General features: G+C 44.8%; 1 protein-coding gene across 1 annotated transcript; it reads left to right on the top strand.

Annotated features, from left to right (window-relative positions):
* Positions 1-21,710: 21,710 nt before the first annotated feature.
* On the top strand, positions 21,711-25,305 carry LOC119271856. The gene is made up of 5 exons (XM_037553515.1): positions 21,711-21,902; positions 22,398-22,632; positions 24,693-24,787; positions 24,878-24,948; positions 25,025-25,305. Coding segments are annotated over exons 1-5 (594 nt in total). The 3' UTR covers positions 25,026-25,305.
* The last annotated feature ends 254 nt before the right edge of the window (positions 25,306-25,559 follow it).

Here is a 25,559-nt window from a genome sequence, read left to right as displayed (position 1 = left end):
CAATTTTCGAAACATTTTGATATATTATACGTTTTTTTCTAACATCGTATGCAAAAGTTATAGACGTTTTTACATTTTCCCTACACTTTTTGCAAAACATGTCCAAATTTAAGTTTTTAAATTTTCCTAACTAGTAGATGTAGTAACATAACTACGTCTCGAAGGATTTTAATTTTTGAAGTTTTTATCATTTTCTTTTGCTTTTTACAAAACCGAAAAGGCGATCCACCGGGGGGCAGAGTTTCAAAATGGGACCTTTAGTAGTAGCGAGGGTTTTTACCCCTCGCTACTACTATGGCATGTCCCGAAGAGGCACGGTTGAGACCTCTTAGTAGTAGCGAGGGGTAAAAACTTAGTAGTAGCGTGGGTTTATAACCCTCGCTACTACTATGGCATGGCCCAGGGGCACGGTAGAGACCGCTTAGTAGTACCGAGGGGTAAAAACCAGCGCTACTGCTATCAACTTAGTAGTAGCGAGGGTTAAAAATCCGCGCTACTACTATGGCATGTCCCGCGGGGCACGGTAGAGACCGCTTAGTAGTAGCGAGGGTTAAAAACCGGCGCTACTGCTATCAACTTAGTAGTAGCGAGGGTTAAAAACCCGCGCTACTAGTAAGTAGCAGTAGCGAGGGATATAAACCCGCGCTGCTAGTAAGCGTCTGTGTATGAGCTTTTCCCTAGTAGTGAGGAGTGGCCTGACGCTTTGCCGGACTTGGAGGAGGAGGAGTGGCCTGAAGCTGCGCCGGACTCGGAGGAGTGGCCTGACGCGTTGGTGGACTTGGAGGAGCGGGAGTCTGTTGACTCGGTGGCGGACTTCGACGAGGAGTCGGATGACGCGGTGTCGGTGGCCTTCGAAAGATGATGCAATCCTTTCTCCATAGGATGATACGATGGTTGGCCTCTCCCAGTGTGTGCTCCTCGTCACCTCCAGGAATGTCAAGCTCTAGCCCCGAATATTGGTCCACCACCTCATCAACCAAGACACGAGCATAGCCCGCTGGAATCGGGTTGCAATGGAAGGTTGCCTCGGGGGGATTTGTAAAAGCAACGGCGTCCGCCACCTTCATGGATATGTTCTTCATTTTGAAGTGTAGCTCACAGTTAGTGTTCTCCATGATGTAATCCACTGGGTAGCTATCCAGCAATGCATCGCCCGGGGAGGAACCCACGCTGCTTCTCGGCATGGATGGGACGATGCTATCCAATGCTGGATCATCCGCTAGCTGCTGCAGCTGCTGAGACCCCCTTTGCTGGCTAAGTGAGTCGATCTGCTCCTGCTGCCGCTTGAATTTGACTACCAAGTCCGCGTGCGCTGATTCTAGGCCTTGAAGGCGTTCATAGTCCAGCTTCCTCTACTCCTCCTCCATCTTCCTCTTCTTCTCCTCCGCAATCTTCTTTCTCGCACGGGTTTTGTAGTCGGTGTTCCAGACCGAAAACCCCTCATACCACGGAATAGCGCCCTTGCCTCGTGTTCTTCCCGGGTGTTCAGTATTTCCCAGGGCACGCGTAAGCTCGTCATTCTCTCTATTGGGCTGGAACACCCCCGATCGAGCCTCTTCTATTGCAACAAGTAGCTTATCTTCGGCTCCGTCCAGACATGCCTTCTTCGAAACTTTGCCTCTCTTCGGGTCCAACTCCCCCCCATGCGCATAGAACCAAGTCCTGCACCTGGGGGCCAGCTCAATGTTTCTGGAGTGACACCTGCATCCTCCATCTCTTTCTCAGACTTATCCCACTTAGGCATTCCCACCGCATAGCCACCTGGCCCCAGCTTATGGAACTCATCCTTTTTTGCGGCATTGGCCTTGTTTATTCTCGACCGTTCCTTAGATAATTCCGAATCCTTGAATTTCATGAAATCGTCCCAATGAGCACTTTGCTTCTCTAGTGTTCCCTCGAATACTGGAGTCTTCCTTCCTCCCTTGACGTACTTGTCCCATTCATGATTCTTGTGGTTGTTGAATGCAACCGCCATCTTCCTAAGAGCAGCATCCTTGACTTTCTCCACATCTGCATCTGTGAAATGATCTGGTAGGGTGAAATGTTCCATGAGCGTTTCCCAAAGCAGAAGTTTTTCTCTGTCGTCGACAAAAGTAACTCCTGGACGTGGCTTTGCTGGCTCTCTCCATTCTTGAAGGGAGATCGGGAGTTGGTCCTTCACTAGAACTCCGCACTGACGAATGAACTTGTTCGCAATCTTCTTAGGTGCTAATGGTTCGCCATTAGGTTTGATGGCCTCGATATTCTACTTTACACCCTCCTTCAACTTTTTGTTCGGGCCTCATTTCTTGTTGCCTGAAGATTTGCTCGATCCGGATGGCTGAAAGATGAAAGATCGATTCGTTAATATATCTTCAAGTCATTTAAAACATGTGATGATCACCAGATGTCTGCTTATATAAATATATATACCTCGCTGGTCTTTGTTGTTTCAAGACCAACATTTTCTTCGTCATGTTCGTAGTTCATGACTTCATCAATTCGGTCGTCGTGATCGAATATCATATCACCCTCCCAGGTGTTGTTTAGATATTCGGAGCCGTCATAATCTTCTTCATTCTGATCATCATCTGGCCCGCGAGGATTGCGTATGATATTGAACAGGGCCTTTTCTCCCTCTGTGTCGGTATTGTCCGCCATAGGTTTTATTTAACTAATCCAAAAGAAATATATTCAAATTACAATGCATGGATGCAATCAATTAATAAGGAAAAACTAAATCAATCATAGTACATAATAAGCACCATCGAATATAATCTCGAATACGTCATCTCGAATAATAGATATAATCTCGAATACATCATCTCGAATAATAGATATAATCTCAAATACATCGTCTCGAATAATAGATATAATATCGAATACATCACTAGCTAGCTAGCTAGCAAGCTAATAAAGATCGAATACTACAGAGTAATCTAGGCCACTCGTGGTTCCTGAGGTGCGGGCGGTGGACACCCAGAGAGAAGGAACGATCACTGGATCATAGCTCGGGTGATCTCCCAAAAGAACCTGCCAGGTATTAGAGAACCTGACGTCCATAGCAGCCATGTAGCGATGGGCGTGCTCGTCCTCCTCCCTGACACGGCGACGTACCACCTCCGGCGGGGCCGGCTCCCTCCGCACCGAAAGTGGCCCATGCGAACGCCACCAAAGGAGATCAGGGTCGACGACGGGACCCAGGGCCGGGTTCCTCACCAAGTGTCGCGCCCCTGAAGGTAGCACCTCCCAGTGCCAGCCCGGCGGAGCCCAGTCCCGGACATGGGTCATCTGAACCAGGACGTCATCGCGAACGGGTCGACGGCGAAGATGCGGGCCGGGCATCGTCGACAACAAATACTATATGCCGCAAAAGTAAAGTAACATTTTTTAAATGATGGATTGTGATTTCATATATGCAAATTCTAATTTTTATAACTAAAACTAACATTTCTAATATTTCTATAACTAAAACTAACATTTCTAATATTTCTATAACTAGAAAACATTTCTATATAACTAACATTTCTATATAACTAACATTTCTAATATTTCTATATAACTAACATTTCTATATAACTAACATTTCTAATATTTCTATAACTAAAAAACATTTCTATATAACTAACATTTCTAATAATTATATAACTAAAAAATAGAAAGATTGCTAACATTTGTATAACAATGTGTGGCCGGGGCAGGAGCTCAATGGCGAGGCGCGACGACGGGGGGCGGCGACGGGGACGGGGTGGCGATGACGGGGACGGGGACGGGCCGGGCAGGGACGATGGGAGGACGGGGCGGGGCGCGCCAACGGGGACGACGGGGACGGGGACGGCGACAGCGACGGACGGCGACGGGGGCGGCGACGAGGGGCGGCGGCGGCGGGGCAGAGGAGAAAGAAGCAGAGGGAGGGATGAGAAACTCACAATTTTTTTGAAGTGTTTTCTTATATAGTACAACCTTTAGTACCGGTTGGAGCCACCAACCGGTACTAAAGGTCTGTTTTGGCCAGGCCAAGCGGCGGGAACGGCACCCCTTCAGTACCGGGTGGTGGCTCCAACCGGTACTAAAGACCCCCCCTTTAGTACCGGTTTGAGCCACCACCCGGTACTAAAGGGGGTGCACTGGCGCAGGTGCGGTGCGTCATGTTTAGTCCCACCTCGCTAGCCGAGGGGCGTCCACACTGGTTTATAAGCCCCAGTGCGGTAGCTCCCTCGAGCTCCTCTCCAAAGCAGGCCTACTGGGCCTAAATGTTCTCTGCTGCCCTGTGGGCCTACTGGGACTTTGCGGGTCTTCATCCTGGCCCAACAACATGTTGGGTTTCTAGTCGTATGCAGGCCGCTGTGGCGCAGTATGTGGGCTTTTTTTCTTTTTTTGCTTTATTTAGTTTTGTTTTATTTATTTTTGAGTTGTTTTTTGCTGTATTTAGAGTTTCTTAGTGAATATTTTTGCTTTAGGTACAAAAAATTACAAACTTTCTGTTAGTACCGGTAGTTTACAAATTTGAATAGTTTAAATTTTGAATTATTTGAAATTTGTGTGAATCACTAGTTTGCGAATAACTTAACTTTGAAGATAGATTTTTCAGTGATTCTTTTTTTCTTATGTTTAATATTAGTGTGTTTTATCATTATATTCAATTTGGTAATGCTTAGGTTATTTAAAAAATGAAATGCCTTTGTAATGGATGAGTTTTCGTCCGAAAATTGTCCATTTTGTACACGAAGTGCATCCAGTTTTTGCGGTAATCCTCTCTACTTTTTTGCACATGCTATGTGAGTGAAATTATGATACCATGCCAACTTTCAACCTTTTCTGAGTTCATTTGAAATGCTTTTCAATTTCAGGGTCATTTAGCTGAAAAAATCAGTAAATGCATGAAAGAATTTGCTTGCACATAAAATTTCTTCGCGTTTCAAATGCCAAAACACATAACTAGCTACCCTAACTATTATAGAGATTTCCTCCTGGGTGTGAAACACAGAAGAAAGTGATGATAGTGAAGCCGATCACATCCCAGATCTTTGGGTGTGAAACTTTTTCTTCGTGTGTGTCCCTTTGCGCCGTAGCCATGGAAAATCTTCATCATTTAACTGGATGCTCGGGTGAATATTCATGTGGAGCAATTTCATCAAACTTTTGATAATCTCCTGACATGTCTGTCTTGTCATCCACTCCCAGGATGTTTCTCTTCCCAGAAAGAACTATGTGCCGCTTTGGCTCATCGTATGATGCATTCGCTTCCTTATCTTTTCTTTTTCTCGGCTTGGTAGACATGTCCTTCACATAGAAAACCTATGCCAAATCATTGGTTAGGACGAATGGTTTGTCTGCACACGCAAGATTGTTGAGATCCACTGTTGTCATTCCGTACTGCGGGTCTTCCATTACCCCGCCTCGTGTCATATTGACCCATTTGCACCGAAACAAAGGGACCTTCAAACCACGTCGATAGTCAAGTTCCCATATGTCCTGTATATAACCATAATATGTTTCCTTTCCCGTCTTGGTTTCTGCATCAAAGCGGACACCACTGTTTTGGTTGGTGCTCTTCTTATCTTGGGCGATCGTGTAAAATGTATTACCATTTATCTCATACCCTGTGAAAGTCATTATATTCGAATATGGTAAGTGGGACAGCAAGTGCAGGTCATCTTGAATAGAGGCGTCATGCAATGTACATGTCTGCAACCAGCTGGCGAAACTCCTAGTTTGTTCACGTGTAATCCAGTCATCAGACCGCTTCGGGTGTTTGGAGCGTAGCAAATTCTTGTGTTCATCCATATACGGAGCCACCAAGGCGAAATTCTGTAGAACTGTGTAGTGTGCTTCAGTGAGAGAATGTTCGTCCATACATACTATTTGTTCCCCTCCTGGCGTGCCTTTTCCATCCAGTCTGCCCTTATGCCGTGATTCAGGAACACCAATCGGCTTAAGGTCAGGAATAAAGTCAATACAAAACTCAATGACCACCTCATTTTCATGGCCCTTGGAGATGCTTCCTTCTGGCCTAGCACGGTTATGAACATATTTCTTTAAGACTCCCATGAACCTCTCATAGGGAAACATATTGTGTAGAAATACAGGATCCAAAACGTTAATCTTTTCGCATAGGTGAACTAGGACGTGCGTCATGATGTTGAAGAAGGATGGTGGGAACACCAACTCGAAACTGACAAGACATTGCACCAAATCATTCTCTAACCTTGGTATGATTTCTGGATCGATTACCTTCTAAGAGATTGCATTGAGGAATGCACATAGCTTCACAATGGCTAATCGAACGTTTTCCGGTAGAAGCCCCCTCAATGCAACCGGAAGCAGTTGCATCATAATCATGTGGTAGTCATGAGACTTTAGGTTCTAGAACTTTTTCTCTGCCATATTTATTATTCCCTTTATATTCAACGAGAAGCCAGACGGTACCTTAATACTGAGCAGGCATTCAAAGAAGATTTCCTTCTCTTCTTTGGTAAGAGCGTAGCTTGTATGACCCTGATGTATGCCGTATTTTCCGTGCATACATTGCTGGTCCTCCCGTGCCTCAGGTGTATCTTTTGTCTTCGCATACACGCCCAAGAAGCCAAGCAGAGTCACACAAAGATTCTTCGTCACGTGCATCACGTCGATTACGGAGCGGACCTCTAAGTCTTTCCAATAGGGAAGCTCCCAAAATATAGATTTCTTCTTACACATGGGTGCGCGTCCGTCAGCGTCATTTGGAACAGGTTGTCCACCAGGACCCTTTTCAAAGACCACCTTCAAATCCTTGAACATATCATGTACATCAGCACCAGTACGGTGGCGAGGCTTCGTCTGGTGATCCGCCTCACCTTTGAAATGCTTGCCTTTCTTTCTTACGAGATGCCTGATCGAAAGAAATCGACGATGTCCCAGGTACACATTCTTCTTACAATTAGCCAAATATATACTGTCGGTATCGTCCAAACAGTGCGTGATTGCGCGGTATCCCTTGTTTGTCTGTCCTGAAAGGTTACTGAGAGCAGGCCAATCATTGATGGTCACGAACAGCAACGCCTTTAGGTTAAATTCTTCCCCCATGTGCTCATCCCACGCACGTACACCTGTTACATTCCACAGTTGTAAGAGTTCTTCAACTAATGGCCTTAGGTACACATCAATGTGCTTGCCGGGTTGGTTAGGGCCTTGGATGAGCACTGGCATCATAATGAACTTCCGCTTCATGCACAACCAAGGAGGAAGGTTATACAAACATAGAGTCACAGGCCAGGTGCTATGGTTGCTGCTCTGCTCCCCAAAAGGATTAATGCCATCTGTGCTTAGTCCAAACCATATGTTCCTTGCGTCATCTGCAAACTCCTTCTCGTACTTTCTTTCGATTTTTCTCCACTGCGACCCGTCAGCGGGTACTCTCAACTTTCCGTCTTTCTTACGGTCTTCTCTGTGCCATCGCATCGCCTTGGCATGCTCTTTGTTTTGGAACAAATGTTTCAACTGTGGTATTATAGGAGCATACCACATCACCTTGGCAGGAATCTTCTTCCTGGGGCGCTCACCCTCAACATCACCAGGGTCATCGCGGCTGATCTTATAGCGCAATGCACCGCATATCGGGCAAGCGTTCAAATCCTCGTACTCACGGCGGTAGAGGATGCAATCATTAGGGCATGCATGTATCTTCTGCACCTCTAACCCTAGAGGGCAGACAGCCTTCTTTGCTTGGTACGTTCTCTCGGGCAATTCGTTGTCCTTTGGAAGCATATCCTTTATCATTACCAGCAACTTTCCAAATCCCTTGTCAGATACACCATTCTTTGCCTTCCATTGCAGCAATTCCAGTGTGGTGCCCAGCTTTTTCTTGTCACCATCGCAATTCGGGTACAACAATTTTTTGTGATCCTCTAACATGCGCTGCAACTTCTGCTTCTCCAAATCACTTGCGCAGTTTCTCTTTGCATCGGCAATGGACCGACCTAGATCATCAACGGGCTCATCCGATGCATCTTCTTGAGGTTGTTCCCGCATTGCCGGCTCAGCTTCTTCCCGCATTACCGGCTCAGCTTCTTCCCTCATTGTTGTATCATCATATTCGGGGAACCCATGGCCAGGATAGCTGTCGTCGTCCTCTTCTTCTTCATTTTCTTCCATCATAACCTCTCTTTCTCCATGCTTGGTCCAAACATTATAGTGGGGCATGAAACCGGACTCAAACAGGTGGACGTGAATGGTTCTTGAAATAGAGTAATTGCGACCATTCTTACAGCCAGCACATGGACAATGCATAAAACCATCCGCTCGCTTGTTTGCCTCAGCCGCAAGCAGAAAAGTACGCACGCCATTAATGAACTCGGAAGAGCATCGGTCATCGTACATCCATTGCCGGCTCATCTTCAATACACAACACTGAAAACATCAAATTAATACAATACATAAAGTTCATACATAAAGTTCATACATAAAGAGCATACAACACTTCAATGCAACAAACAAATAACTCTCTAGCTAAAGAATTTAAATGCAACAACAAATGCGATCAAGATCGCAACTAAGGTAACAATTGATCCAACAACATAATGATACCAAGCCTCACTATGAATGGCATATTTTCTAATCTTTCTAATCTTCAAGCGCATTTTCTCCATCTTAATCTTGTGATCATCGACGACATCGGCAACATGCAACTCCAATTCCATCTTCTCCCCCTCAATTCTTTTCAATTTTTCCTTCAAATCCTCGTTTTCTCTTTCAACTAAATTTAACCTCTCCACAATAGGGTCGGTTGGAATTTCGGGTTCAACTACCTCCTACATACAAATATCTATGTCAACTTGATGGGCATAATTTGTCATAAACATGAAATGCAATGAATAGTTTTAAAAGGGAATATACCACATCCGAATCATAACCCGGACGAGGGCCGACGGGGACGGATATCAAAACCATGGCACTATGCATAACAAACAACGTATGGGTAAGATAATTATACGAGTAACTATATATCCAAATCACACAAACATCATTTTTTTTATATAAAACTTCATGAACAAGAGGCTCACCACAAGGTGGTGCCGGCGACGGGACGTTGCGAGCGATCGACGGTGGTTACGACGGAGATTTAGAAGGTACTAAGTAAACCACACCTACATATGCAAAACTAAGTGTTATTTTTGACCTCAAATTGCATATAAATCAAATACTAGCACATATATATAATTCCTCCCAAATTACTAAACTCAAAAATCAATCACTATATAAAGCATTGCACAAGCTAATCTAGCAATGAGAGATGAAAGGAAAGAGTTGCTAACCTTTGTGATCATTTGAATGGATGGGGGCCTTCAAATCTTGGGCAAAATGTGTGATGAGCTTGAGAGGAAGAGGGGAAAGAACAGAGAGGAGAGGGGAAAGGGGAAGAACAGAGTGTGCTCGGGTGGACGAAGGGTCTATGTAGGACGACCTTTAGTACCGGTTTGAGATACGACCCGGTACTAAAGGTGCTGGAGGGGCCTCGGACTGACAACATCCTGCCACCACTCACTTTAGTACCGGTTCGTGGCACGAACCGGTGCTAAAGGTTCGCCACGAACCGGTACTAATGAGAGCGGCCCGGCTAGCCGTTGGAACCGGCACTAATGTACACATTAGTGCCGGCTCGAATTCAAACCGGCACTTATGTGCTCCACGTTTGACCCTTTTTCTACTAGTGTTAGTGCCGGTTCGGTAACCGGCACTAAAGTGTGGGCACTAAAGGTCCCCCTCTTTAGTACCGATTCAGCACGAACCGGTGCTAAAGGGCAACCACGTGGCAGGAGCCAGCTCCGGGGGCAGGGAGCCCTTTAGTACCGGTTGGTGACACCAACCGGTATTAAAAGGTTGGGGGGTTTTGGGTTTATGATTTCTTTTTCATTTAATTTTGTGTTTTCCATTTAATTCTTTTTTGTTTGCTGGTATTTTACGATACTACATATTGTACACGTTATGCATATATATAAATAGAATTTCTAGTTGAACCGATCCTATATATATATATATACATATATATATATGTATATATATATATATATATATATATATATATCATCGAATGTCTCACAACCACCATTAATTAATTCACACATATATACACAAATGTATATATATACACAATTAGCTAGCTATATACAATTTCTCCTAATTGGTGCCTTCGGAGCCAGTGGCATTAGCCTAATTGGTGCCTTCGGAGCACGATAACAATTGGAAGTGGTTCATGGGGGCGGTAGCGGGTAAAAGTATTCTCCTTTGGGATCTATGACCTGGTCGAGCAAAAATCCCGCTATTTCCTCTTGAATTGCTTCTGTGCGGTCCTCTGGTAGGAGCTTCTCCCGCACCTCTTTGAACTGTTAAGAAGGAGATCAATATGCATGTGTATTAGTTGTGTGACTAGATATCAATAATGGTGTAAAAATTGTGAATAGTGTTCTGACAAACGTACCCACTCATGTCTTTGAGATCTGCTCCTTTCGGACGCCATCATGCGAATGTTCTCGCAAACGTAGTATGCACACAGATTATTCCCCGGCGCCTGCTTCAGGGCCTTTATGAGAATGGAATTTGATCATATAATAATTAATCAAGCATGATAATTAAAGAGATGGCAGCTAGCTAGTATTACTTAATTACTTACCATGGGTCGATACCATTTCAGATTTCATTTCCATTGGCCTGGAGTGACGCTGATGAACTTTGCCCAAGCCCTGCCCGCCGACAAAGAAAATGAATAAATGGGTTATTAAATAGTTGTTATCAGGAAATGATGAACTAATTAAATAGGCCGAGATATAGTTAATAATGATTGAAATTACCTGTTGACTATCCCCTTCACGATGGTGTAGTCAGTTGATTTCTTAAGTAGTGAGTCTAGTACTTCAACTGTTGCTTCATCAACTTTAATGATTAATAAGATCCAGTGAAATCTGCATGCACACACGTTTGCATGTCTTAATTAAGCGGGCATATGTAAGCAAAAACATGTAGCTAGCTAGTAGGCAAAAACAGAATTTATAGTACAAGACAGTGTGACTCACTCGAAGTTGTAAGGAAGTAGTATATCTTCATTGTATTTGAGGCGCTTGAAGAACTCTAGCATGCTTTCCTCTATACTTTTTCGTAATATGGATCTAATTTCCATGTGTATTCATTAATGGTATTTGGGTCAACGAACCCAATGCCATAGCGTCCACCTTTTTTCATTTCATAAATCTTCATCCTGCATAATACCACAGAAAATAATATAGTGAGGGTAATTACAGGTAATGATTGATCAAAATGATCACTACAGCTAGCTTGAGACTTAAATTATAGAAATAAATCACTTACAGACAATAGCAACTGACGATAGATTTGTCGAGTGCGTCTTGATTGTATAATTGAAATAGTTCTAAATACTCAACGGACACAGCTTTCTCATGGTAGTAATGATCCTTCTTGACATTCACCATGAGGGACTCTCGATTGGAAATCTTGGTAATGTCCATGTACCATTGATGCAATTCATACATTCTCGTTGGGAGCTTCTTGACCTCGTCTGGCTCGACCAAAGGTTGGCCCCGGACATATTTCCGTTTTATTTCCTCCTCCCTAGTCGGAGACATGGGCTCGATATCGAGGAGTTGTCCAACAGTGATCTTGAGGGTTTCAGCCTGCTCAATATGCTCCTTGGTTATTACCACATCTCCCAGCTCGGGAACATAAACGGTTTTCCCACAATAATATTGGGCGCGCCTACTCTCATGTGTTGTTGGCACAACAAGCGAGGGGATTGATTGCGCCACCTGTTCTCCCAGCTGAGGAACAGTTTTACCGCATGTTTTGCCAGCTGATTTGCTCGACCTCGAGCTCACCTCTTTCTGTAGACGTGCTCGATTTAACTTCCTGAGGTGGCGCTCATAGTCTGTGTCAACAGGCTTGGGAGCTGGTGCGCTAGCCATAAGAATGAAGTGGTCAATCTTTTCCTCAGGCACATTCTCCCTTGGCGGCGGTGGCGGTTTCGGTGCAAAATGGGCTTCCACCTCGGCCTTCGATATGGCAGCATTTTCCTCCTCGGACTTGTCGTAAGGCCTCTGCGGAACAGGCGCGAGGCTGCTTGGACCATATTGAAATCGCTTGCCTCCGCCTGTACCTCCAGTACTACCTCGACTTGTACCGCTACGCACCATAGCTGAGGCGGCTCTCTTCCGTGATTGCTGAGGCGGCGAAGACAGCTGACGTGGCTGAGTTGGAGGAGGAGGAGTGGCCTAAAGCTGTGCCGGACTTGGAGGAGGCACTACTAGGGAAAAGCCTAGCAGCAGCGCTAGTTTTGGGCCTATTAGTAGCGCGGGGGCCGGCGCTACTAATAAGGCGCTATAGCTAACGTATAGCAGTAGCGCGGGTGCCACTCGCGCTCCGTTAGTAGTAGCGTGGGTAAAAACCCGCGCTACTACTAACCCGTGCTTTGAAAAAAATTGATTTTTTTGAATTTTTTGCCCGAATTTACAAATTTCTGAATTATTTTAAGCTCTAATCTCTAATCACCCTCATCTCTGCTCAATTTAATCTCTAATCACCCCTCATCATTCCAAATCTTCTAACTTCCCGGACGTCACCCATCCTCTCACTACTCCAGCCTGAGCATGCTTAACTTCCGGGTTCTATTCTCCCTCGATTCCAAGTCTGCACTTGTTGTTTTCCTGACAACAGTAAGTTGTCAATCCTATTAACCCTCGGGAGTTTAGCTTGAGCATGAAGTCACACATTTCACTTTTTGAGTTTAAAACTATTGTTCTATAAAACAATTATTATTTAGTAACACTAATATTTCTTGAACAAGGATTTGACCACAATTTGACCAAAGTTTGACCACAGTTTGACCAGATTTGACCAAAATTCAAAAAAACTAAAATAATTATTTAGTAACACTACTATTCTTCAATAATTATTTAGTAACACTAATACTTCTTGAATAAGTAGTTTGACCACAGTTTGACCAGATTTGACCAAAATTAAAAAAAAACTGAAACTTGAGCATAACTTTTTTTCCTTTTAGAATTTGAGGATTCTAAAAATTTGCAAACAGGATTCGATTTGCTCTTGCTGCCGCTGGAATTTGACTGCCAAGTCCGCGTGCGCTGATTCTAGGCCTTGAAGGCGTTCATAGTCCAGCTTCCTCTGCTCCTCCTCCATCTTCCTCTTCTTCTCCTCCGCAATCTTCTTTCTCGCACGGGTTCTGTAGTCGGTGTTCCAGCCAAAAACCCCTCATACCACGGAATAGCGCCCTTGCCTCGTGTTCTTCCCGGGTGTTCAGGATTTCCCAGGGCAGGTGTAAGCTCGTCGTTCTCTCTGTTGGGCTGGAACACCCCCGATCGAGCCTCTTCTATTGCAACAAGTAGCTTATCTTCGGCTCCGTCCAGACATACCTTCTTCGAAACTTTGCCTGTCTTCGGGTCCAACTCCCCCCCATGCGCATAGAACCAAGTCCTGCACCTGGGGGGCCAACTCAATGTTTCTTGAGTGACACCTGCATCCTCCATCTCTTTCTCAGACTTATCCCACTTAGGCATTCCCACCGCATAGCCACCTGGCCCTAGCTTATGGAACTTATCCTTTTTTTTGGCTTTGGCCTTGTTTATTCTCGACCGTTCCTTAGATAATTCCGAATCCTTGAATTTCACGAAATCGCCCCCAATGAGCACTTTGCTTCTCTAGTGTTCCCTCGAATACTGGAGCCTTCGTTCCTCCCTTGACGTACTTGTCCCATTCACGATTCTTATGGTTGTTGAATGCAACCGCCATCTTCCTAAGATCAGCATCCTTGACTTTCTCCACATTTGCATCTGTGAAATGATCTGGTAGGGTGAAATGTTCCATGAGCGTTTCCCAAAGCAGAAGTTTTTGTCTGTCGTCGACAAAAGTAACTCCTAGACATGGCTTTGCTGGCTCTCTCCATTCTTGAAGAGAGATCGGGAGTTGGTCCTTCACAAGAACTCCGCACTGATGAATGAACTTGTCCGCAATCTTCTTAGGTGCTAATGGTTCACCATTAGGTTTGATGGCCTCGATATTCTACTTTACGCCCTCCTTCAACTTTTTGTTCGGGCCTCGTTTCCTGGTGCCTGAAAATTTGCTCGATCCGGATGGCTGAAAAAAGAAAGATCGATTCGTTAATATATCTTCAAGTCATTTAAAACATGTGATGATCACCAGATGCCTGCTTATATAAATATATATACCTCGCCGGTCTATGTTGTTTCAAGATCAACATTTTCGTGCTGAACATTTTGATATATTATACGTTTTTTTCTGACATCGCATGCAAAAGTTATAGCCGTTTTACATTTTCCCTACACTTTTTGCAAAACATGTCCAAATTTAAGTTTTTAAATTTTCCTAACTAGTAGATGTAGTAACATAACTACATCTCAAAGGATTTTAATTTTTGAAACATTTTGATATATTATACGTTTTTTTCTAACATCGTATGCAAAAGTTATAGACGTTTTTACATTTTCCCTACACTTTTTGCAAAACATGTCCAAATTTAAGTTTTTAAATTTTCCTAACTAGTAGATGTAGTAACATAACTACATCTCGAAGGATTTTAATTTTTGAAGTTTTTATCATTTTCTTTTGCTTTTTACAAAACCGAAAAGGCGATCCACCGGGGGGGGGGGGCAGAGTTTCAAAATGGGACCTTTAGTAGTAGCGAGGGTTTTTACCCCTCGCTACTACTATGGCATGTCCCGAAGAGGCACGGTTGAGATCTCTTAGTAGTAGCGAGGGGTAAAAACTTAGTAGTAGTGTGGGTTTATAACCCTCGCTACTACTATGGCATGGCCCAGGGGCACGGTAGAGACCGCTTAGTAGTACCGAGGGGTAAAAACCAGCGCTACTGCTATCAACTTAGTAGTACCGAGGGTTAAAAACCCGCGCTACTACTATGGCATGTCCCGCGGGGCACGGTAGAGACCGCTTAGTAGTAGCGAGGGTTAAAAACCGGTGCTACTGCTATCAACTTAGTAGTAGCGAGGGTTAAAAACCCGCGCTACTAGTAAGTAGCAGTAGCGAGGGATATAAACCCGCGCTGCTAGTAAGCGTCTGTGTATAAGCTTTTCCCTAGTAGTGAGGAGTGGCCTGATGCTTTGCCGGACTTGGAGGAGGAGGAGTGGCCTGAAGCTGCGCCGGACTCGGAGGAGTGGCCTGACGCGTTGGTGGACTTGGAAGAGCGGGAGTCTGTTGACTCGGTGGCGGACTTCGACGAGGAGTCGGATGACGCGGTGTCGGTGGCCTTCGAAAGATGATGCAATCCTTTCTCCATAGGATGATACGATGGTTGGCCTCTCCCAGTGTGTGCTCCTCGTCACCTCCAGGAATGTCAAGCTCTAGCCCCGAATATTGGTCCACCACCTCATCAACCAAGACACGAGCATAGCCCGCTGGAATCGGATTGCAATGGAAGGTTTCCTCGGGGGGATTTGTAAAAGCAACGGCGTCCGCCACCTTCATGGATATGTTCTTCATTTTGAAGTGTAGCTCACAGTTAGTGTTCTCCATGATGTAATCCACTGGGTAGCTATCCAGCAATGCATCGCCCAAGGAGGAACCCACGCTGCTTCTCGGCATGGATGGGACGGTGCTATCCAATGCTGGATCATCCGCTAGCTGCTGCAGCTGCTGAGACCCCCTTTGCTGGCTAAGTGAGTCGATCTGCTCCTGCTGCCGCTGGAATTTGACTGCCAAGTCCGCGTGCGCTGATTCTAGGCCTTGAAGGCGTTCATAGTCCAACTTCCTCTGCTCCTCCTCCATCTTCCTCTTCTTCTCCTCTGCAATCTTCTTTCTCGCACGGGTTCTGTAGTCGGCGTTCTAGTCCGAAAACCCCTCATACCACGGAATAGCGCCCTCGCCTCGTGTTCTTCTCGGGTGTTCAGGATTTCCCAGGGACCGGTAAGCTCATCATTCTCTCTGTTGGGCTGGAACACCCCCGATCAAGCCTCTTCTATTGCAACAAGTAGCTTATCTTCGGCTCCATCCAGACATGCCTTCTTTGAAACTTTGCCTGTCTTCGGGTCCAACTCCCCCCCATGCGCATAGAACCAAGTCCTGCACCTGGGGGCCAGCTCAATGTTTCTGGAGTGACACCTACATCCTCCATCTCTTTCTCAGACTTATCCCACTTAGGCATTCCCACCGCATAGCCACCTGGCCCCAGCTTATGGAACCTATCCTTTTTTGTGGCATTGGCCTTGTTTACTCTCGACCGTTCCTTAGATAATTCCGAATCCTTGAATTTCACGAAATCGTCCAATGAGCACTTTGCTTCTCTAGTGTTCCCTCGAATACTGGAGTCTTCCTTCCTCCCTTGACGTACTTGTCCCATTCATGATTCTTGTGGTTGTTGAATGCAACCGCCATCTTCCTAAGAGCAGCATCCTTGACTTTTTCCACATCTGCATCTGTGAAATGATCTGGTAGGGTGAAATGTTCCATGAGCGTTTCCCACAGCAGAAGTTTTTGTCTGTCATCGACAAAAGTAACTCCTGGACGTGGCTTTGCTGGCTCTCTCCATTCTTGAAGGGAGATCGGGAGTTGGTCCTTCACTAGAACTCCGCACTGACGAATGAACTTGTTCTCAATCTTCTTAGGCGTTAATGGTTCGCCATTAGGTTTGATGGCCTCGATATTCTACTTTACGCCCTCCTTCAACTTTTTGTTCGGGCCTCATTTCTTGTTGCCTGAAGATTTGCTCGATCTGGATGGCTGAAAGAAGAAAGATCGATTCGTTAATATATCTTCAAGTCATTTAAAACATGTGATGATCACCAGATGCCTGCTTATATAAATATATATACCTCGCCGGTCTTTGTTGTTTCAAGATCAACATTTTCTTTGTCATGCTCATAGTTCATGACTTCATCAATTCGGTCGTCGCGATCGAATATCATATCACCCTCCCCGGTGTTGTTTAGATATTCGGAGCCGTCATAATCTTCTTCATTCTGATCATCATCTGGCCCGCGAGGATTGCGTATGATATTGAACAGGGCCTCTTTTCCCTCTGTGTCGGTATTGTCCGCCATAGGTTTTATTTAAATAATCCAAAAGAAATATATTCAAATTACAATGCATGGATGCAATCAATTAATAAGGAAAAATTGAATCAATCATAGTACATAATAAGCATCATCGAATATAATCTCGAATACATCATCTCGAATAATAGATATAATCTCGAATACATCGTCTCGAATAATAGATATAATCTCAAATACATCGTCTCGAATAATAGATATAATATCAAATACATCACTAGCTAGCTAGCTAGCAAGCTAATAAAGATCGAATACTACAGAGTAATCTAGGCCACTCGTGGTTCCTGAGGTGCGGGCGGTGGACACCCAGAGAGAAGGAACGATCACTGGATCATAGCTCGGGTGATCTCCCAAAAGAACCTGCCAGGTATTAGAGAACATGACGTCCATAGCAGCCATGTAGCGATGGGCGTGCTCGTCCTCCTCCCTGACACGGCGACATACCACCTCCGGCGGGGCCGGCTCCCTCCGCACCGAAAGTGGCCCACGCGAACGCCACCAAAGGAGATCAGGGTCGACGACGGGACCCAGGGCCGGGTTCCTCACCAAGCGTCGCGCCCCTGAAGGTAGCACCTCCAAGTGCCAGCCCGGCGGAGCCCAGTCCTGGACATGGGTCATCTGAACCAGGACGTCATCGCGAACGGGTCGACGGCGAGGATGCGGGCCGGGCATCGTCGACAACAAATACTATATGTCGCAAAAGTAAAGTAACATTTTTCAAATGATGGATTGTGATTTCATATATGCAAATTCTAAATTTTATAACTAAAACTAATATTTATAATATTTCTATAACTAAAACTAACATTTCTAATATTTCTATAACTAGAAAACATTTCTATATAACTAACATTTCTATATAACTAACATTTCTAATATTTCTTTATAACTAACATTTCTATATAACTAACATTTCTAATATTTCTATAACTAAAAAACATTTCTATATAACTAACATTTCTAATAATTATATAACTAAAAAATAGAAAGATTGCTAACATTTCTATAACAATGTGTGTGTGTGTGTGGTACATGGCGGCCAGGGCAGAAACTCACCGGCGAGGCGCGACGACGGGGGGCGGCGATGGGGATGGGGCGGCGATGATGGGGACGGGGACGGGCCGGGCAGGGACGATGGGAGGACGGGGCGGGGCGCGGCAACGGGGCGCGGCGCGGCAACGGGGATGACGGGGACGGGGACGGCGACGGCGACGGACGGGGATGGGGGCGGCGACAAGGGGCGGCGGCGGCGGGTCAGAGGAGAAAGAAGTAGAGGGAGGGATGAGAAACTCACAATTTTTTTGAAGTGTTTTCTTATCTAGAACAACCTTTAGTACCGGTTGGAGCCACCAACCGGTACTAAAGGTCTGTTTTGGCCAGGCCAAGCGGCGGGAACGGCACCCCTTCAGTACCGGGTGGTGGCTCCAACCGGTACTAAAGACCCCCCTCTTTAGTACCGGTTTGAGCCACCACCCGGTACTAAAGGGGGTGCACTGGCGCAGGTGCGGTGCGTCATGTTTAGTCCCACCTTGCTAGCCGAGGGGCGTCCACACTGGTTTATAAGCCCCGGTGCGGTAGCTCCCTCGAGCTCCTCTCCAAAGTAGGCCTACTGGGCCTAAATGTTCTGTGCTGCCCTGTGGGCCTATTGGGCCTTTGCGGGTCTTCATCCTGGCCCAACAACAGGTTGGGTTTATAGTCGTATGCAGGCCGCTGTGGCGCAATATGTGGGCTTTTTTCTTCTTTTTTTGCTTTATTTATTTTTTTTATTTTTTTTGAGTTGTCTTTTACTGTATTTAGAGTTTCTTAGTGAATATTTTTGCTTTAGGTACAAAAAATTACAAACTTTCTGTTAGTACCGGTAGTTTACAAATTTGAATAGTTTAAATTTTGAATTATTTGAAATTTGTGTGAATCACTAGTTTATGAATAACTTAACTTTGAAGATAGATTTTTCAGTGATTCTTTTTTCTTATGTTTAATATTAGTGTGTTTTATCATTATATTCAATTTGGTAATGCTTAGGTTATTTAAAAATGAAATGCCTTTGTAACGGATGAGTTTACGTCCGAAAATTATCCATTTTGTATACGAAGTGCATCCAGTTTTTGCGGTAACCCTCTCTACTTTTTTGCACATGCTATGTGAGTGAAATTATGATACCATGCCTACTTTCAACCTTTTCTGAGTTCATTTGAAATGCTTTTCAATTTCAGGGTCAATTAGCTGAAAAAATCAATAAATGCATGAAAGAATTTGCTTGCACATAAAATTTCTTCGCGTTTCAAATGCCAAAACACATAACTAGCTACCCTAACTATTATAGAGATTTCCTCCTGGGTGTGAAACACAGAAGAAAGTGATGATAGTGAAGCCGATCACATCCCAGATCTTTGGGTGTGAAACTTTTTCTTCGTGTGTGTCCCTTTGCGTCGTAGCCATGGAAAATCTTCATCATTTAACTGGATGCTCGGGTGAATATTCATGTGGAGCAATTTCATCAAACTTTTCATAATCTCCTGACATGTCTGTCTTGTCATCCAATTCCACGATGTTTCTCTTCCCAGAAAGAACTATGTGCCGCTTTAGCTCATCGTACGATGCATTCGCTTCCTTATCTTTTCTTTTTCTCGGCTTGGTAGACATGTCCTTCACATAGAAAACCTGTGCCAAATCATTGGTTAGGACGAATGGTTTGTCTGCACACGGAAGATTGTTGAGATCCACTGTTTTCATTCCGTACTGCGGGTCTTCCATTACCCCGCCTCGTGTCATATTGACCCATTTGCACCGAAACAAAGGGACCTTCAAACCACGTCGATAGTCAAGTTCCCATATGTCCTGTATATAACCATAATATGTTTCCTTTCCCGTCTTGGTTTCTGCATCAAAGCGGACACCACTGTTTTGGTTGGTTCTCTTCTTATCTTGGGCGATCGTGTAAAATGTATTACCATTTATCTCATACCCTGTGAAAGTCATTATATTCGAAGATGGTAAGTGGGACAGCAAGTACAGGTCATCTTGAATAGAGGCGTCATGCAATGTACGTGTCTGCAACCAGCTGGCGAAACTCCTAGTTTGTTCACGTGTAATCCAGTCATCAGACCGCTTCGGGTGTTTGGAGCGTAGCAAATTCTTGTGTTCATCCATATACGGAGCCACCAAGGCGAAATTCTGTAGAACTGTGTAGTGTGCTTCAGTGAGAGAATGTTCGTCCATACATACTATTTGTTCCCCTCCTGGCGTGCCTTTTCCATCCAGTCTGCCCTTATGCCGTGATTCAGGAACACCAATCGGCTTAAGGTCAGGAATAAAGTCAATACAAAACTCAATGACCACCTCATTTTCATGGCCCTTGGAGATGCTTCCTTCTGGCCTAGCACGGTTATGAACATATTTCTTTAAGACTCCCATGAACCTCTCATAGGGAAACATATTGTGTAGAAATACAGGATCCAAAATGTTAATCTTTTCGCATAGGTGAACTAGGACGTGCGTCATGATGTTGAAGAAGGATGGTGGGAACACCAACTCGAAACTGACAAGACATTGCACCAAATCATTGTCTAACCTTGGTATGATTTCTAGATCGATTACCTTCTGAGAGATTGCATTGAGGAATGCACATTGCTTCACAATGGCTAATCGAACGTTTTCCGGTAGAAGCCCCCTCAATGCAACCGGAAGCAGTTGCGTCATAATCACGTGGCAATCATGAGACTTTAGGTTCTGGAACTTTTTCTCTGCCATATTTATTATTCCCTTTATATTCGACGAGAAGCCAGATGGTACCTTAATACTGAGCAGGCATTCGAAGAAGATTTCCTTCTCTTCTTTGGTAAGAGCATAGCTTGTATGACCCTGATGTATGCCGTATTTTCCGTGCATATATTGCTGGTCCTCCCGTGCCTCAGGTGTATCTTTTGTCTTCCCATACACGCCCAAGAAGCCAAGCAGAGTCACACAAAAATTCTTTGTCACGTGCATCACGTCGATTGGGGAGCGGACCTCTAGGTCTTTCCAATAGGGCAGGTCCCAAAATATAGATTTCTTCTTCCACATGGGTGCGCGTCCGTCATCGTCATTCGGAACAGGTTGTCCACCAGGACCCTTTCCAAAGACCACCTTCAAATCCTTGAACATATCATGTACATCAGCACCAGTACGGTGGCGAGGCTTCGTCCGGTGATCCGCCTCACCTTTGAAATGCTTGCCTTTCTTTCTTACGGGATGCCTGATCGGAAGAAATCGACGATGTCCCAGGTCAGCCTGGACGACACGAGCAAGCTTTGCGGCCCGCTCGTGGCCCGTTCAGGACCAGACCGTACGGTCCAGGCCCGGTAGAAAAACATGACGGGCCGGGCCCAGAAATACAGACCGCAAAAAGTTTGGTCCGGTCCGGTCTTTAACCGGGCCGACCGAGCGGACCGCTGGCGCAGCAAGGCCCATCTGGCTGGACAGATCGAGGCATCGAGCGAACCCCCTCCCCTCGTTCCATTCCCCCTCCCCCCCTCCCCTCGCTCTCCTCTCCTCACAGTGCCTCCTCCTCTCCAATCCCAAACCCTAACCCTTCATCGACGGCGCCATCGCCCACGGCTTCTCCCCTTCATCGACGGCGCCATCGCCCGCGGCCTCTCCCCTTCATCGATGGCGCCATCGCCCGCGGCCTCTCCCCTTCATCTACGGCGCCATCGCCCGCGGCCTCTCCCCTTCATCGACGGTGCCATCTCGTCCGAGTACGAGCTGGAGGAGCACGTGTACGTCGGGGACGCAGCAAGGCCAGCACGCCATCGGTCCCGTCTTCCCTGGTTCCTCGCCGAGCGCCACGAAGAGGAAGAGGTAACCTGACCTGTAACCCCGCCAAACTGAGATGATTCAGTGCTGAACTTAGATAGGTGATCTAGAGATCTAGTGTTTGAACAAGAAACTTTCTGAATTTTCTGAACTTATGTAAGAGTTTCTGAATTTTCTGAACTTATGTAACAGTTTCTGAATTTTCTGAACTAATGTATCTAGAGTTTCTGAATTTTATGAACTAATGTAATAGTTTCAGTAGATGTAGTGTTTCAACAGCAAACTTTAGTCAAGAGATTATACTGAAAAGTGACAATAGTTTCTGAAAAAATGCTTGATTATGCACTATTGCTAGATGACTATATGTTTGTTTGCACTAGTACTAGCTGATTTAACACGTTTGGTCAGGAGATGTAGTTCTGGAGAGTAGACAGTATGTGCAGAACGAGGTTTTCTATGCTACAACAAGAAGAAGATGAATTATTTGCACTTGATGGTTGATGTACTGACTGTAGATCTTATGTGCTGTTTTTTTTGTAGAGAATGGTGAAGGAGAAGGGGAATGAGAAGGGAAAGGGTGCTGGTAAGGAGAATGGGAAGCCGAAGGGTGCTGGTAAGGAGAATGGGAAGGCAAAGGCAAAGGAAAAGAGCTTGAATTACCTAATTAGGCAAGATTCGGCGCTGCCTCCTCTAGTTCCGAGGAAGAAGAGCAAACCTAAGGTGCAGATTAAGAAGGCGAAAGACTTTCCCAATGCCCCAATGGGAGAGTTAATTTGTAGGTTAAAAAAACACCCTCCGCCTCCTCCGCGTCTCCCCGACCGCACCGGTGCCGGCGTGCGTGCCGCGGAAGCCGCTGCCTCCGGCTCGGCAACTGGCTCCGAGCTGCCTCATGCATCTACTATTGTGGTAGAGGACGAGGAGAAGGAGGAGGACGACGAGGACGAGGACATGGATGAGGACAAGGACAAGGAATATGAGGAGCAGAATCTGTTTGTGGTTCCGCCATTGCAAGCGGGTGCTGATATGTCGGATGATGATACATCAGAGGGGTATAAGGAATCAGCAGATGAACTGGAAGGTGACACTATGTCCGAGGAATCACTTGTGCATGTTGTCTCTAGTGAGGAGGAGGCAAGAGAAAGGAAAAGGAAAAAGAACAAGAGGCCAAGAGCCAATGCTCCCGTTAGGACGTCATCCAATGTTTGGGCCCATTTTCACAAGGTCAAGGAGCCAGATGAGAAGACTGGAGAGATTGTGTTGAAGGCTGTTTGTAATTATTGTATTGATAAGAAGTATGCGTATACGCAAGGTGGCAGCACCTCAACTATTGGAAGGCATCATTTAAAATGTAAGAATTACAAGGCCAAGATGGCTAGGGATGCCATCCAAACAACTCTGGAATTGCGCAAAATCAATGGTACAGCAAGTGGTCCAACAATGCACCCCTCTATTGAGTATGACCAAGGAATTGTGAAGGAGCTTATTGCTAAGATGATATGTGTGCATGAGTATTCATTTAGAATGGTTGAACATGAGTGGTTCAACATTCTAATGAAGTGCATGAATCCAAATTATAAACCCATTGGAAGGAAGGCAATACGAGCCGAGTGCATGAGGGTCTACAAGAAAGAAAAAGAGGTGCTTAAATCTGTCCTAAAGGGTGTGAGCTCCATATGTCTAACTACAGATTTGTGGACAAGCAACCAAACCTTATCTTACATGTGTGTGGTTGCACACTACATAGATGGGAATTGGAATATGCAAACCCGTGTTCTTGCTTTCATAGAGTTGGACCCTCCTCACTCTGGAAATGTCATTGCGGATGCTCTCTATGCTTGTGTGGCAGAATGGAATATTGAGACCAAAATAATGTCCGTCACACTTGACAACGCTTCAAACAATGATGGTGCAGTCGATGCTTTGAAGGCCAAGTTCTTGTTTCGGAGAGGTATGCTTGTATGCATTCTGTTTTTACACATATGCTTGTTGTTTTTGCTCATATGCTTGTTGCTATGCTCATATAGAAGCTCTTTGTGCTCATATGCTTGCTGTTTTTGCCCACATGTTTGCTGTTTTTGCTCACATGCTTGCTATATTTGCTCACATGCTTGCTGTTTTTGCTCATATAAAAGTTGTCTATTGTAGGTAATGACTTCGAAGGACAGTATTTTCATATCCGTTGTTGTGCACACATCCTCAACTTGGTCGTGCAAGATGGGACGGAGGTCTTAGATAATTTGATAAACAGCTTGAGAGAGACGGTGAAGTACTTCAAGAGGTCACCTTCTCGTCTCCATGCTTTTGTTGCCACTTGCAAAAGCTTGGGTGTCAAAGTTGGTAATCATTTACACCTGGATTGTAAAAGAAGGTGGAGTTCAACCTATAAGATGATTAGCACTGCCCGTGATTATAAGGAAGCCTTGACCTCTCATGCTGGTTCCAATGCCAACTATGCTTGGACGCCGACAAACGCAGAGTGGGACATGTATGACCTTATCTCTCCATTACTTGAGAGTTTGGCTGAGGTGACAAATGCATTTTCAGGAAGTTTATATCCCACTTCGAACATCTTCTATCCATACATTGTTGGTGTCAAGCTTGCAATCAAACGTGCAATGACTAGTGATAGTGACCACTACAAGGAAATGGGTGAAGCCCAATTATGGCCAAGATAGCCAGGAGGTTCCTTACTATCCCGGCTACCTCCGTGTCTTCAGAATCTACCTTCAGCACGACCGGAAGGATTTTAGGTATGTCAACTCGTACTAATGAACTTTGGATATAAACTTGTCAAGTTCTCATCCTCAAACTAGTTTGTCTACTTGTGTGTATTAGATGACTACAGGAGTTCGTTAAAACCGGTTATGGTGGAGGCATTAGTTTGTGGTGCAAGTTATATAAAGGGTGCTCACGTTGACTTGAATCTGGTGGTATGTTTGCCATCTTTTCCTTACCTTTTTCTTTCTTTCTTTTTTGGTCTTGTTGTGATGTGAGCATTTGTCGAACTTCCACACTTGTAGCCGAGGGATGAGAATGAAGAGGATGATGTTGAAACCATCAAGTTACCCATCGTGGAGGAGATCAACGATTGGTAACAATTCTTCCTACATGTTTCACTTGGTATACGATACCAAACATTATTTATGTGAATGTTGCTTATCTTGTAGACACTCATCATGTGGATGTTGATCTTGATCTTGCTATTTTGGAGACGAATGTCAAAGTGATCTTTCTCATGGGAAGGCTACTTTTGCATTTGGGTTATGTTCGAACTTGTCAAGTCATGAACTGTGAAATGTCACAACTAGCTTGGAGATGAACCTCTCATTTGTGTTATGTTCAACTTGCCAATTGACATGGACTTGAAATTGTCATTGCAAGTTTGTAATCGTGTCGTTCAATGATGATAAGACATTATGTTTGTGGATGTGGTATTTGTGTTGCTTAACCTGATTTGTGATATGTTTGCTGTCAAAATCAGTTGTTTTGATGTCCAAAAAACAAAGGAAATGCTGTCCGAATGTAGTTATTTTTACTGTCCAAATTTAGTCCAGTGCCTGCTGTCCAAATGAATTGTTTGTGGATGTGATATATCTGCTGTTCCTGTCCAAACTTACCTGAAAATGTAGTGAGGAGTGATGACTTATCATATTACATCCATTCGTAAGCTTGTCACTATGTGATGCCTAAACAGTAGCTAAA

The sequence above is a fragment of the Triticum dicoccoides genome, chromosome 3A, assembly GCF_002162155.2.
Source record: "Triticum dicoccoides isolate Atlit2015 ecotype Zavitan chromosome 3A, WEW_v2.0, whole genome shotgun sequence".
Taxonomy (NCBI): domain Eukaryota; kingdom Viridiplantae; phylum Streptophyta; class Magnoliopsida; order Poales; family Poaceae; genus Triticum; species Triticum dicoccoides.
Note: the sequence above shows the minus strand (reverse complement) of the source record. Positions and strands in the feature narration are given on the sequence as shown.

Bases quoted from the DNA above. Each gene is read 5' to 3' on its own strand.
- LOC119271856 (XM_037553515.1), top strand. From the start codon at position 21,711: ATGGCGCCATCGCCCGCGGCCTCTCCCCTTCATCTACGGCGCCATCGC. The intron at 21,903-22,397 runs GTAACCTGACCT...TTTTTTTTGTAG, and splicing joins AGCGCCACGAAGAGGAAGAG to AGAATGGTGAAGGAGAAGGG. The intron at 24,788-24,877 runs GTATGTTTGCCA...CCACACTTGTAG, and splicing joins ACGTTGACTTGAATCTGGTG to CCGAGGGATGAGAATGAAGA.